Source organism: Cryptotermes secundus, unplaced genomic scaffold (assembly GCF_002891405.2).
Source record: "Cryptotermes secundus unplaced genomic scaffold, Csec_1.0 scaffold1033, whole genome shotgun sequence".
In the NCBI taxonomy this organism is placed as follows: Eukaryota; Metazoa; Arthropoda; class Insecta; order Blattodea; family Kalotermitidae; genus Cryptotermes; species Cryptotermes secundus.
In genome coordinates this window covers 808,040-823,288 of record NW_019723917.1, presented here as the reverse complement: position 1 = coordinate 823,288, position 15,249 = coordinate 808,040, and the positions used below count along the sequence as shown (strand labels likewise).

General features: G+C 41.7%; 1 protein-coding gene across 2 annotated transcripts in view; it reads right to left on the bottom strand.

Annotated features, from left to right (window-relative positions):
- The window catches only part of LOC111862167 (mucin-5AC), a 181,889-nt gene that overhangs the window by 24,286 nt on the left and 142,354 nt on the right, over positions 1–15,249 (bottom strand). For both annotated transcript variants that reach the window (XM_023847350.2, XM_023847351.2), the window contains one exon: positions 6,058–6,149. In XM_023847350.2, coding sequence (XP_023703118.2) covers positions 6,058–6,149 — 92 coding nt within the window. The remainder of the gene's footprint in view (positions 1–6,057; positions 6,150–15,249) is intronic.

The window sequence follows — 15,249 nt, the reverse complement described above, 5'->3', positions numbered from 1 at the left end:
TGCCATTGTTAGACGAACCGGGAGTCCCTGCTGAGAGTCGTGTTTTCTGAATTTACTGTTGTGGCAGATGCTGCTGCACGGGGTGCTGCAAGTTTTCCCACTTATATTTAGGCGCGGAGCGCACAAAAACAGCGTTCCTTTGTTGCTATTTAATTGCTGCTTAGTGAACCGCTAAGAAAACATCCTTCCTCTGTCTATTTAAGAGCCGCTGCCTAGCAACGACCGCTGCACCGCTGCCTAGCAACGACCGCTGCACCGCTGCCTAGCAACGACCGCTGTACCGTTGCCTATCTCGCGGTCGCCGCCCAGCAACAGGTCTACATACAACATTATGTCCTACTGTTACGGACTTGGCAAAAGAATAAGCACAGTCGATTGGCAACTGCACTCCGTAATGCACTATCTAAATTATCAACATTGTCCCTTGGAGATTATTCAAAATACTTATAAGTGGGAGCAGTGAAATGCAAAGAAATGACAATTGCAACAATATGCAAAGGGAAAGACTATTTGTGGCCTCATGAAAACTGTCTTTCATTATAAATTAATATTCCTGAAAATTGGTATTTTCTAACAATGTTCTTTTAGAATTGTCCATATAGAATTTTACAGAATGTATTAACAACTTTTCTGAAAACCAAATAAAGTAAAGGTATCCCTGTAACAGGCCGTGAAGGCCCATAGGGTTGTGAGATGTTGAGGTTCCCAAATTTTCTAGACAATCAGCTCATAGATGGCAGCAAGGCTGTCAGTCCTACTCGCCGGCAGCCCTTTACTCCCAAGTTTTCCAAGAATATTCCTGGTACTCATTTCTGTTAGAGGCTGAGTCGACCCCAGGGCCATAGTGCGGCCGGAAGGATTAAGTCAATTGAAAAAATCCAATGACCTCATCGGGACTTGAACCCGCGACCTTCCGGCTTGTAGCATAGCCCCTCAACCAACTACGCTACCGCATGTCCCCTTACTGAATACAAGGAAAAATATATTTGTAGTCTTATGTAAACCAAACATTATCATGGATCGGTATAGCTGAAAATCGAAATTGCCAGACAACTTTCACTGGAAGTCCCCCATGTAGACTTTCAACAGATTTTGTGAGAAGGTTCAAATGTACTCGTTACAAGAAATGTTCCACTTACGGCATTTGTTATGGAAAAATATGGTTGCAAACAAAATGTGCGGTAACGTTTGGAGTAAGTCTCCATATCGAATTGTAAACAAATACACGTATATGTGGCGGTTCGGACTCTGATCTTGTATCACTTTGAGACGAACAGACATGACCTTCACGCAAGGCCTTCAGTTTTACACTGCATAGAACGCCAGAAAATAATGTTTAAAAATTCACTGGGATCAATCAATCTATTGGATCTTTGTAGTTTCATCAAAACTTTAAATAGCATGGCACATTTTCTTTGTGTTTCGGTTGAAATTGTCATTGTAGGCAATTCCTGGTCTCTTTCTTCACAATTCCGTCGGAAGGAAGCCACTTCAAGCGCGGCTATGGGCTTTACATCTCTCATTTTGCTACATTAGTCAACGAGCCACATGATTGCCATGGTACCGTTATAACACCAGATCAGCTTCTGTGCGGGCGGTGAAGGCTCAGACTTCGTCAAGCCAGTCGTTAAAACTTCGTCACGATTTTCACACACAAGAAATCCATTCCATCATTCCCTCACGCTTTATCACTTCCTGGCTGCTGAACCCTGTCTCCAAATTCCGCCTCGACGCTCGGACAATATTGCGCTATGCTGAACCCATATTTCCTGCAATGTGTTTCACATGTGTTGCCTCTGTGTGAATGCCAACAGTTATCCGTTAAACCGCATAATACAACTGACTGAATGGTAAGGCTGTTTCTCTAGTTTCCAAACAGATTGCCTCTTCTAGGCGTCTGCTGTTTCATTTTAACGTTGTATTACTATAGCTATCTGCGCTCACAAGTTGTTTCCCTGCTCATATTATCAGTTACTTAATAATGAGGTTATCTCTGCTGCGTAATGAGAATACTGAGTATGTAGACGCACAAAGCGCCGCACATTCTTAAGGTCGGTATCAGGAGAAAGTGAGCGGCCAAACTGGATTTCCTACACATACTGAGTATACAATTAAACGCGCCACAGACCTCTCATAAAGGTAAAGTTGTCCCTGTGCTTAAATAATTAAGCACTACGCCATGAAGGCGTATTGGGGAGTGGATGTATTGATCCATATTTTCTTAACCTCGACACTAGCTGGAGGCGAGTGATTAGCTTCACGCTCCGGCCGCTTTGCCACCGCGGAAAGAGCCCCCGATACCCAGTGGATAGGAGGGTGGTCTGGACAACGTGGAGAAAATTCTTGACCCTACTGGGACTCGATCTCCGAACCCTCAAGCCGTCCAGCCAGTAGCCAGTCGCTATAACGACTACTCTGCCCCAGCTCCTCCAGACTTCTTGTTATAAGGAGGAAATTTCCGAAGCCGCTAGTGGGAATCGAACCACATATAATCGGCTGACATTACTGAAATGTTGCGGGCCGTGCAAAATTCTCTTCACCGTTGAAGCGATGATTAGTAGTCGACATCCCATTTTTTTTCCTTGGCACTACAGCCCCAGTGGGCCTAGGCCTACCTCCATGAACTTCTCCGTTCACTTCGGTTTTTCTAGATCTTACACATTCGGTAGGACTCCTTGGGCGGGTGATCAGCTCGTCGCAAGGCCTCTACCTGTACACAAACACAGAAAAACGCACACACACAAACTAAACATCCATGCCCTGAGTGGGATTCGAACCCACGATCCCGGTTTTCAATCGAGCGAAGACAGTCATTCCTTATACCGCTCGGCCATCGTGACCGGCGTCGACATCCCGTTAACATATTTAATTCGTTTATCACTTATTAACGTGAAATTCTAAGTGGCTCAGTACATTACCTTCCCTCTAATTTGTATTCGAATTCCACTAAATTGAACATCAATACGGTCAAAAGGGGGAATTCGACTGCGTTATATTCAGAGACTCTGAGGTTCCGAGGTCTGATTCCTTGAGTCCTCCACCTGCTCGGAGTGCCCAGTCGTTATGGATAGGGATGAGTAGCGACGAATTCCTACGCCACACTGCCATTTTCAGTCAGTTGTGACGCTTCTGGTTTCCAGTCTCATGTGTCAGTTTCCTGTCACAGCTTGCGAACAACTGTCATGGCTAAATATCTATGGTTTCGTGACGTCTGTCCGTGAGAATGTGGTGGTCGCAGTCCCTTCCGGTTCACAGCGGCGACCTGTAGTCTAAATAATGCCTGCAGTTGATGCAGTGAAGCAGTCGGCCTGGTATTTAGGTTATTCTGAGGCCCCTGCTAGCGCACGGCTTACTCTACTGTAGAGTGGCCACTCCAAGATGGTAGTTCCATTACTTAAGTCAATTTTCATAATTGTAAGTCAACAAGAAACGATTCCTCCCTCTCACTCCACTTGAAATCATGGCCAGTCTAGAATCATGTTTAAACTCTGGCCTTTGGATAGAACAAAACTTCCGAATTGATGGGATAATTAAAGCGATAATTCGTGATTATTGTTAGATCTGAGTACAAATAGATTAACTGAAGAGACATCAGATACATAATGCAGCGGAGCAGGTTGAGTGACAGATGGGCAGCAGGAGATCATATAGAGCTTTGTCAGTGTGTGAACCTTACACAGAGTAACGTGATATTCTACGGCTAATTGAAAACCATAAATTTCACTTTGGAAATAAAGATTTGACGGCAAGGATATAGTCTAGGTACTGGACACGTTTGAAGAGTCAGGTAATAAATAAAAAATTACAGGATTTACTTAGGAATTAAAGATTTGATTTTAATGATAATGAAGTGGTCAGCATTTTCTCCAACAGGATTGTCTAATCTACTGTAGCACAAGAAAAAAGCGATGTGCTTTCATTGTACAAAGTGCATGAAATCAGGTAAGAATGGAGAGTCAATGTCTGTCTGTCCGAAAGTTTCATGCTTCAGGCTACGGTTCTGTGATCGATTAAACTCGTTATTGCAATTCCACACTAAAAGTTGCCTAGGAATTTAATTTCGGTTTCATATCTCAAATATAAATCGTACTTTATACAAGTTTCATGGGGCACGTGGTAGCGTATTTGATTGAGGCACTATGCTACAAGCCGGATGATTGCGGGTTCGAGTCCCGATGAGGTGGATTTTTTTCAATTGACCTAATCCTCCCAGCCGAATTATGGCCCTTGGGTCGACTCAACCTCTAACAGAAATGAGTACCAGGAATCTACCTGGGGGATAAAGGGCGGCCGGCGTGTAACGCTGACAACCTCGACCTCGATCTGTGAGCCGATTGTCTAGAAAATGTGTGAGCCTTGAAGTCTCACAACCCGATGGGCCTTCGCGGCCTGTCTCAGTGATAGCTTTACATTTTGTAAATTTTATATGCATTAATAGAACGGTATCTCTTCTCTCATGGGACAGCCCCTGATCGTACATATCATTGGTTCGCAAAATACAGGCCTCAATAATCATCTTCAACTGATATTTAATCATTTTTATAAATATGTTGAATATTTAATTAAATATAACAATATTTTATTATTTTTCGGTGTGATATAAATATTGCGATTAATTTTGCAACAGTATGTATAACTCGTCCATGATGTGTATGTATTGGCCGTCTTGTAGTGCACTCAGTCTCACATGTCACTTCACTACATGTGTCGGCATCACTGTGCCATCATCAGGTGTGTTATTTACGTCAAGCTATTGCAACATTATGAATATTATGAACATTATGAATATGTATAACTCTGCAAAAACAGAAATTAACACTAAGTGATACGTACTCTCTAACTGGCCACGTGCCGGGTCGGAGAAGAAGACGAGGAAATGATAAGTTGCCACTTTGTCAGGGCGGTCAGGGCTATCGCATACCTAAAGGAGCAGAAGTGTGCACAACCACAAACAACGCAGTTACTCCGCATCCATATATGGCCAAACAGGTGTAATGCAGGAGCAGAGCATGGCGGAAGTCGATAGACAAATTTCAGATGGTTATATTTGTATGCCATTGATTCGGCTTCTTAGTTGCACTAAAATAACAATATATATTTCTGTTACTAAAGGTTGTGTACATTTGTAGGACTACACTGATCCATCACGCAGATTACAATCTCCTGCTTATTTAGAAAAATAGGAATATCTCGCAAGGACTATAAATATTGTAAGGTATAGACCCATTGCTAGACAACGACTCGGTAAACACATTCCCGCGGAAGCGTGCGCGCGCAACATTATGGCGTCCATTGCTAGGAAACAGATCAGTAAAGAAGCCTTATCAACAATAGAGATTGCGTTTTCTATGCGGTTTATGTCGAGGGGTTTTAAAAGGACGAGGAAAGTCGTTTGAATTAGTTTTTGTCAGAAGCTGAGAGAATTCGTTTGAAGAGAATTTCATTTGAATGAGTTGAATGAGTTCAAGAATTGAGCTGAGTTCTGTAGATGACAGTCGAAGGTGACTGAGAAGAAATGGCAAGAAAAGAATTGGACTCTGCAAAGTCGTCAGGATACGACTAGTGAAGGCTGAAACCCCTACAGCGGGCGTAGCGGTGAACTGTAAAGTGTGTAGATCAGCGATAGCGCTGTAACTTCCTGTAGTTCCGAGTTATGTCTATAAGGTGTCATTAAATCAAATCATCTAATCCATAACCCGTCTTATAAATCACGCGCAAACATCCCTAAAAGGAAACAAAATTTAATTTAAGCGACAAAATAACTGACTACAAGAAACAGGCAGTAAGCATCGGAAAATGAAAACACAGTTATATAGTTCTGAAACTTGCCTGGAACTTGCCAAGAGTGATATGACGTAATGGAAGCCTATAAAGGGACAGAAACTTCAGAATCTGAATGACCATCTAATCCAGAGAAGGCAGCAAGTCAACACATTTCCACAGAACAGAATGATATTTCTAGGCAATGTTTATTCAATCAAGTTTCCTATCCACACAAAGCGATAGATATTCATGCAGTGGGCATGGTGTGGGGCTGTAGCACAGTGCAGTACTCACCGACATCTCGGAGGAAGGGTGGTCTACAAAAGTGAGCTCGGATTCCTCGCCATCCAGCAACACGCAGACAGACTTCTCCCCGAACTCGTCATCTGCAACATACGGAAAACAAATCTACAAGTGATTCAAATGCATTCGGGCTAAGGTTTGCGGTCCCATGCCTCAGTACTACCACTGACAAGGCTTCCTGCACCAACTGAATAGGGGCAGCGTGGGTCCCATGTTTGTTACCGTCGTAAAATGCAAAGTAATGGTGCCTAAGCGACATGACATACAAGCGTATGGAGGGAAAGTAGGTAAATTTTACGAATTAACTTAGGCATTCGACTTTACACACAGACTATTTTACGACAAGTTAAGGATCTCCTGTGCAAACGAGATAAGGGGCTGGATGGGCAACAGGTCTGGTCGTGGTGCCTCTACTTAGACTCGAAACTCGGATGTCCACCCTTAAAATAAGAGTAATGTTGCATTTATTATCTATCTGACACATACACTGCAATCTTGTAACTACTCGGGTACGCAAGTAATCATATTGTATCAACTTATAAAATGATTATGATATGGAAATAGAAATGACAGAGAACAGCCGTAGCATATTCGAGGTTACCACCCGAATAACTGAGAAGTAGCAAGAGATTCAAACTCGTGGTCTTTGCGAACAATATGGAGCAGTTTCTCTCGCAACTTGGAGTGATATTGCACTTCATTACGTGCGGAGGAGGAGATAGCGGTGTATCCTGCGATACTAGTCTGCCGCTCTGAGGTAAGTCAATTGATTGTCTTTCTTCTTGGAACACTGAAATCTTAGACGACACGCAAAGTTACGTTTTTCCTATCTTCCCTTTATCGCTCAATGGCAGAATTTGACGACAATTCCGTGGAAACTGTACATGAAGCAGCGTGGAAACCTAATTTTGTTACAGTTATCTTAAGAAAAATATAATCGAATGTGTTACAATTACTTAAGTTTATTTCGATAAACGCGTACAGAAATTTCCCTGTAGGACAGTATAGGTCATTACAACCCATTTAAACAATTAAGGCTTGACAAGAGTAAATTAGAAAAATACAGGCAAGCACTGAAATAAACTAAGGTACAATATACACATAATAGAGTAAAATACAGTCAGAACTGCAGATAACATGAGTCTACATCCAAGAAATTTTATAAATTAGTGACGAAGTGAGATAACCTGTATGCTGAAACTGTCAGTATTTCTGCAAATTGCAACACATGAAGAAACACGTCGAACTGTAGGACCAAGCTTAATGTCTTGCGTAGAATCTGATTTTCTAAGTAGCCATAGACTAACGGGAACCGAAACAGAAGAGCTACTAATCATGTTTTCCCTTATATATTTATGCGACACAGGGCATTAGGATGCCGTCACATGGAATGAACTGAAATGAGATTTCAGTAATAGAGCTTCACATGTTTTGCCACATAAACCATTTAACAGGTTGAAAAATATAATTGGATTTTCCAAAATTATATATTTTTTCTACATTTTAATGTATTCAATACTCATTCTCTTCGTCTCTCTATTTCTTCTTCATTTTCTCTGTACTTATTCTTTCGTCTTTACTGCCCCTGAAACTCCATAAAGAAGTGACACGGATTACACACAGCCTCCATTTTAGAACTGCTGTCAAATGAGTGCCAGGAACGCGGGCACAACAACCCTGCATTTCCAGAATTCGCTACAGGTCTGTCGAGCCTTCTAGTGAGGCACGATTATAGGAGGGGAGGGGAGGAGCCGGACTGTTTCTCCCGGGCGACCCACATACTCCTATTTCCGGGAGGTTCTAAGAAAATTGCATTCTGTTCTTTTACTAGCATGTTGTTGTTTCTTGTCTATTAAGAGTCCCGTTGCTATACGTTTCTTCACCAAACTGTGAATTGTTAATCTGCTGGGAACTCTTTCATCTCGAAATTTACATAGAAATTTTCAGGAAAAACAAAAAAAAGAACTCTGTGGTTTTAGTCCACAAGCGAACTATACCGACCAAGCGACCGCCGCTTTTCGGCGAAGTTAGTGCCAACTTTAGCGAATAGAGGGAGTCTTGTGGTCAGCGCAACGAATCCCCACGGCCGTTAATATCGGTATTCTAAAACGGAGTCTCTTTTTCCTTGAAATAGCTACTCAATTATCCTCACGTGGCTGAGTGGACCCCGTTCCAGACCCACTACTTCTCAGAAGATCGGTAGCGCCGGGTATCGAACCCGGGACTTCTGAATCTGTAGCCAGGAACTCTGACCACTAGACCACAGAGGCGGTAATGTTCTGATATTCAATGATTATATATACTATATAGCATTCGGTCACAACGAACACAATTAGAAGACGAGTGGATGCTAACGCTTCTCGTTGCAAAACAATTTGTATTATACTTTTATGGTTTCACTGGAACATGCTATTTCTGCTGGCAGATAATTTTAAACGATTTTCTACACCAGCTTATACATTGTAATTTATTGTTCATTCACAGTAAGTGTTCTAACATAGCCTAATTCTTATCATTATTCTCCATTAATTTTTGTTCACACATATTTTAGCATGCTGCTCCGTTGCTAGGTGATGACTCTGTAAACAACGGCCGCTGCTGCGTAATGGCCGTAACAGATTCTTAACACGCATCAATGAAGTAACTGGGAAACGGTGTTCTCTAAGCGGTCTGTATGACAGCTGCGTGATACAACAATAGAATAGGAATTGCGGTCTGTGCCGAGGTGTTATAAGCAAGACAAGTCTAGATTTTAGTGAGTTATGAGGCAGTCGGCGGCCAGTAAGGACGTGAACACAGAACCTGAAGAAGGTGCGGCATTGGAAGCATTTACCAGGTGACAAGCGCTGAAAAAACAGCCGACTGAGAAGACTTAGTGCATGCTGTGGCAGCGCAATAGCTCAAGCGTTTATTCGCTGGCTCCCCACCGCGACGGCCCGGGTTCGATCCCGGGTCTGGTCAAGTGGGATTTGTGGTGGACAAAGTGGCGTTGGGGCAGGTTTTCTCCGAGCACTTCGGTTTCCCCTGCCAATCTTCATTCCAACAATTGCTCCACAATCACCTTCACCTATCATCTGGGGCTGGTACAACAGGCCAGAAGTGGCCGCAGTACAAGGGACTTAGTCCCACCCCACTAGCAATAAAAAAATAAGTGCATACTGTAGTGAATTGTAGAGTGTGAATTTGCGATAGTTCAGTGACGATCTGCAAGCGTTCAATAAATTCAATTACGAATCCAACCCTGTCTATAGTCAGGCATACGACAATATTATAACTGATGGTGATGACATTTCTTCATACTGGTATGTATGAAGCATGTGCTGAATACACATTAGCACAAGAATGGGCGGAAGATCGTGCAACCCTTGTGCAGTTTTACTGGCATTCCTGGTACTTTAAGCACCAATTTCACTTTCTAAACTCCAAGATGCTTAGTTAATTAAACACTGCACCATTAAGACGTATGTGAGAGTGTCATACTTCTTGACCTCGACACTAGATGAAGGTGATTGGCCAGTTTCACGCCCCAGCCAGTTTACCCCAGATAAAAAGAACTCCTGGTATCCACTGGACAAGCGACTGGATGGACCCCAGAACCAGTCTGGAAACTGGAGAAGAGAAAAGTATTTCCTCTGTCGGGAATTGAGCCCGGGTCATCTAGTTCTTAGCCCCTTCACTATACAGTACGAGCAATCCCCACTCGTTTCTAACACTATTTTTGTGCGTATAGAAATCTTGTATTATTCTTTTTGCCAATATACTCGTAGATAATAGACCTAATCCATCTTCTTTCTCTCTTTAGTAAGATTTATAATCTTCCCTTTTACTCGTCGGTTATTTCACTTTTCACGTCCTACCAAGTCTCAAACCTGTCTGTACTTGTTCGTAGCATTGGCTGGGAAACAGCTTGCTTGTTGAGATGAAATTCCGCTACGTTCCTTGTGTAATACCCATTCGACCGTAACTATTACAGTGTCTTTCAAATATCTATTTTATAATTCTAGTGGGGCAGTTGGGGCACGCGGTAGCGTAGTTGGTTGGTGCACTACGCTACAAGCTGGAAGGTTGCGGGTTGAAGTCCCGATGAGGCCATTGGATTTTTTCAATTCACCTAATACTTCCAGCCGCACTATGGCCCTGGGGTCGACTCAGCCTCTAACAGAGATGAGTATCAGTAATATTCTTGGGGGTAAAGGGCGGCCGGAGCGTAGGGCTGACAGCCTTACCGCCATCTGTGAGCCGATTGTCTAGAAAATGTGAGAACCTTAACATCTCACCACCCTATGGGCCTTCACGGCCTGTTACAAGGATAGATTTACGTACTTTACTTTTAGTGGGCAGTTAGCGTGGATAATTTGTTTTAGCGGAGCATGAAGAATCTTTATCTCTGATAATTATTATTTCAGCGTCAACGCTTGTTTCCTAATTCGATTATATTTCTTTAAATTTTTAGCTTTAATCATGTACATCTCTCTCCTCCCGTCGTTCATCAGATTCTGGGTCACGTATCGAGTATGTCGTTATCATAAAATGTTCCTTTTTTTTTAAATCATGAAGTTCTCCCTTCGCTTCTTATTCATCCTTGTCAAGTTAATCCCTCCTTACTCCAGACTCTGTTGGCCACCTTCCGCTCAAGCGCACTTACATAATTATCCAAATATACCCAGTGAGCCTTTTTAGATTTGGTTTGCGTCCTGTTCTGCCCTTTGATATTTGCTCTTTTAAATAAATCTTATGTGGCATTTACATGTAATTCGTCGCTTTTTCCTCCCATTCAGACACTTCCTGCTACAACCTACAGATTCTTTTAAACTTTATTTAAATTCATGGGTCGTAACTTTTAAATAAAAATTAAGTGAATATTCTGTTTCCTGTTTTGCGGTGTTCTTTTGTCTGCTGCTGATCTTCGTGATAGAGTTTCACATATTTTCGTCTAATAAAAACGAAATTGAGGGGATAATATTTTGAAAGTTGTTCTGTTGTTGTCTTAACGAGACGACACAGGATTTATGGCACTGTAACGAGGAAATTATGTGCAAATAAAAGAAAACCCCACATCATGTCATTTGAGAAGAATTATGTCATGCCTACATTTCAGTCCAGAGAGGAATGAATCTAAGAACATTAGTTTTTTCGAGTCTTAAATTTCTGAAGAAAATTTTCCTTTCTCTGAATTGTGATATGGGCGCAATTTACATTTTAGTAGGTGCACAGATACATATTTACGTAGAAAGTTCGCTCAGCTCTGAAAATACTTGGGATTTTCCGTTAAATAAGGCCATGGTTATGTGGAATAAAAGTATAAATTTCTTAATACTTTGTCAAGAAAAGTTAAATTTAGTTTAGCACTAGTTAGATAGGAGACTAAAGTTTAACCACCTGTATCTTGAAAAGAGTTGCAAAGAGGTCATGAGTGGGAAGTAAAGAAATAACTCATCCTTCTTTAAAGTGGAACTTACTTTGAAATGGCAAAAGAGTGACGCTACAGTTCTCGACAGACGGACCGGATATTCTATCGGCTGGCCTGCTTGGCAATGCCCCTTCCTTCCCAATTCTTTCGCTTCACCACTCACAACAATACGACCCATCGTAACGGAAGCATTGTGCTCTTTATTCCTGACTTGCGTTTTTGGAAGCAAGCAAGTTTAAAAGAATTGGTGCCGCCGGTCGAAGAACTGTAATTACCGAAATCGAAAGGATTGCGTGTTCCGTAAAGAATATTACTGGTTTAAGTACGGCAAAGCTCTCAGAGTTAAACAAATGTTGTAAAAAGCTTCCTCTGCTTTAAAGGTTTATACGTTATGAAGCAGTTACTTTTAAATTATTTTTCTATACAAAATTCTCAAGTGTTCTCTAGTTTCGTTTTGTTCTGGCATCTGTGTCGCGAGAAGAGACTTTCTTTTGTCTCAGTGCGATGTTATCCCTTCAAGCAAAGTTAAATGCGTCTTTTGGTGTGTTCGACGCAAATTATTCATGACGGAGAAATTGAATTTTCGCCTCGAACGCAGAGAAGATCTCACGTCCACGAAGTAATTTTTGGTATTAACAGTTCAAAGAGACGTACAAATAGAGTTCACCTGGCAGACCTTGCACGTCGAGAATCAGTTTCATCAGATCTATACGGAGGGGCACGAGAAATAATTTCATGGTGCAGCTGATGGCCCTCGCATGAACACAGTCCCATTATTGGAACTTTATGAAGATTAACTAACGATCTAATTTGACAGAGTGTGCTGGTACCTTATATTATTCCATGAACTGAAAGTATTCAACTTGAAATTGAAATTCTAGTTGTGATCAAAAACATGGCACTTGAACTGCATGCGAGAGAAAAGTTCGGATCAATAATGAATTGCCGACGCTTCAAGCCTTAATACTGTACCAGTTTATCCACTGTGGGGCGACAAAAGGCAACCAATTTTGCGTCTACTAAGAATGGCTTGAAAACATAGGAAGTATTTAGATTTTTATACAATAGTTTTCCGTGTAAATTCTTTTATGAAAAGTAATCTTTAACTCATTGGTATCTATTAATATGCCATTGTTTTAAACTTAAAATTAATCGCCTTATTTAATAAGCAAAATCAGGTCAGTTATTCCATGCTCTACACTGGCCCATGAGTATTCTGCTGATCGAAATTTTATGGTTCATGATCGCTGTAATAAAACCCTTCACTAAAGTGTCCTGAGCCAGTTAAATCCAGCTAATATCTTGACGTAACTTCTCCAAAAGTCCTAATTCTGTAGAGTCCTGTCATTAACCCCTTCTCTGTCTACGAGATTGCAGTTATATATTTATACGAGGAACATATATTAGTCGAAGGTAGCCGGTTCCAGGCTAGTGGCGGCTGTACAGTGTATGGAGCTCGCGTGACTTGCGCTATGTGACCGCGACCCTTCTCTTTTGTCTTGCACGATTTCTTCGAAAGCTACGGTTCTAACACACATCTGAAGTCAGCAAAACCAAACAAGCACGTGGCAGAGTCTGATTTCTATCGCGCTAGATACTGAGGACTAGTGACGCCCTGTCTTCAAGTTTCTTCAATTTGCTTAGAGACAAATCCGATTACAGGAGCATAAAATGAACCGGTGCAGTCAATTGGGTTGCTTCATATATACATTTATTTGTTTACTTTTACTTCATTTTAAAGACGCTTCTTCAGCTGCGTAAATTTCATATTGTCATATGAAATAAAGGTAAAGCTCTCCCTTTGCTTAATTAATTAAGCACTACTCCATGAAGACGTATGGGGGAGTGGATGTACATATCTACATTTTCTTGACCTCGACAGTAACTGGAGGTGAGTGGTCAGCTTCAAGCCCCTGCCGCTTTACACCAGGGGAAAGAGCACCCGGTACCCATTGAATAGCAGGTTAGGTGGACCCAAGTGCTTGTCTGGACGACGTGGAGAAGAGAAAATTCTTGACCCTACCAGGACTCGAAATCTGATCCCTCGACCGTCCAGCCCGTAGCCAGTCGCTAGACCGACTACGCAGTCCCGGCTCCTAGAAAGTTCGACGTCATTACGCGGGACACAGCGACCAGAAGCCCTCTGCATAGGCAGGTTTTCTCAGGGAACGTATGGGTCAGATGAAGGTCAGTGTGTCCATGAGCTTAGTTTAACTGCACGCCCTGAGACTGGATGCACAGACCATTGAATGTAAGAGGATCACAATATGAACTTGTGAATTGAATTTATTTGGTTCACGTTTGAGCTTGGTGTGCAATTTGTATGCAAATTAGGCCATCCTCGTGGTCATCGTAAACTTCTGCTTTTTATGGAAGACTTTGCACCATCATGAGAACCGTACGGGATATTTTTACTCAATTAAATAAACAAAATCTACGCATACGCCATGGAGATACCACTTCCTTATTAAAACCATCACAACACAACTATATCAAGGTCAGTGCCTAGTTTGGCTCTGCTACATGTTTCGGCTATTAAAAGCCATCATCAGGCAAATACATGGCCAACATATATACAACCACTGAACTGCAGTACTAATAAAATTGGATACAATAATATTAATTATATTAAAATACTTGGCGTAAAAATAAAATAAATTCGATTATATAAAACAAAAGTTATAGTATAAAACAGGTATAAAATTCTTCGTTTGATGCTTTACATCATCGAATCAGTCGTTGGTTTTTGTGATTTTGTTGCGTTGCCACGGTCAAATTGGAGTATTCTCTATTTTGTGTATATATAATAAAATAAGAATGAGGTGTCTGTTTTAGGTGTCAGCGAAGTGCGGTGGAAAGGACAAGGTGAAATACGAAGTGGTGATTATACGGTGTATTAATCCGGAGGTGAACGGGCTGAAAGAGGTGTGGCAATAGTGGTGCATAAAAGTGTAGTGAGGAGTGTTGTTACGAATATTGTTTGTAATGACAGAATTATTGCTCTGAAGTTAAAGGCGGAACCGGTAGATATACTGATTATGCAAGTGTACATGCCAACATCAGAGTATGAAGACGATGAAGTGGGAAAAGTGTATGACACAACTGAAGAAGTTCTTCAGGAAGATGGAAGAGGTGACACAAAGAAATGGAATGATTGTTACCGACACTTGATTCAAGAAGCCAAAGAGAAGACTTTACACAAGGAAGGCACCTGGGGATTGGAGAAGGCATCACCTGGACTACATCCTTATGAAACATCGATTCAGAAACAGTGTGAAGGATGTGAAGACGCTGCCTGGGGCAGATAGTGACTCTGACCACAAGTTACTGGTTGCCAAGTTCCAAACCCGGTTGAAGAAAATTGTAAGATTCCAAAAGCGCAGACCTTGATGGGATTTGGAGAAGTTATATGCTCAAAGACAAAGCGTGCAGGAGACCCTAGAAGAGAAACTCTGTGCAATTGAAGGTGAAAGCGGAAATGCTGAAGTGCAGTGGAACAATATAAAAGAATGCATGTAGGATACTATTAGTGAATTGGTTGATAAATTTGAGAAGATTGCAAGAAAACCATGTGTTACACAGGAGATGATGAGTAAAATGGAGGAGTGAAGGAAATGGAAGAATGTAAATAATGAAGAAGGCAGGAGGAAATACAGGAGACTGAGGAATGGATTGAAAAGAGCCATGGACAGGGCCAAAAAGGAATATCTTGAGAAGATATTGTGACATGCTGAGCTATGAGCCCTCCCCCACCCCCCTCCAGCCGTGATGCG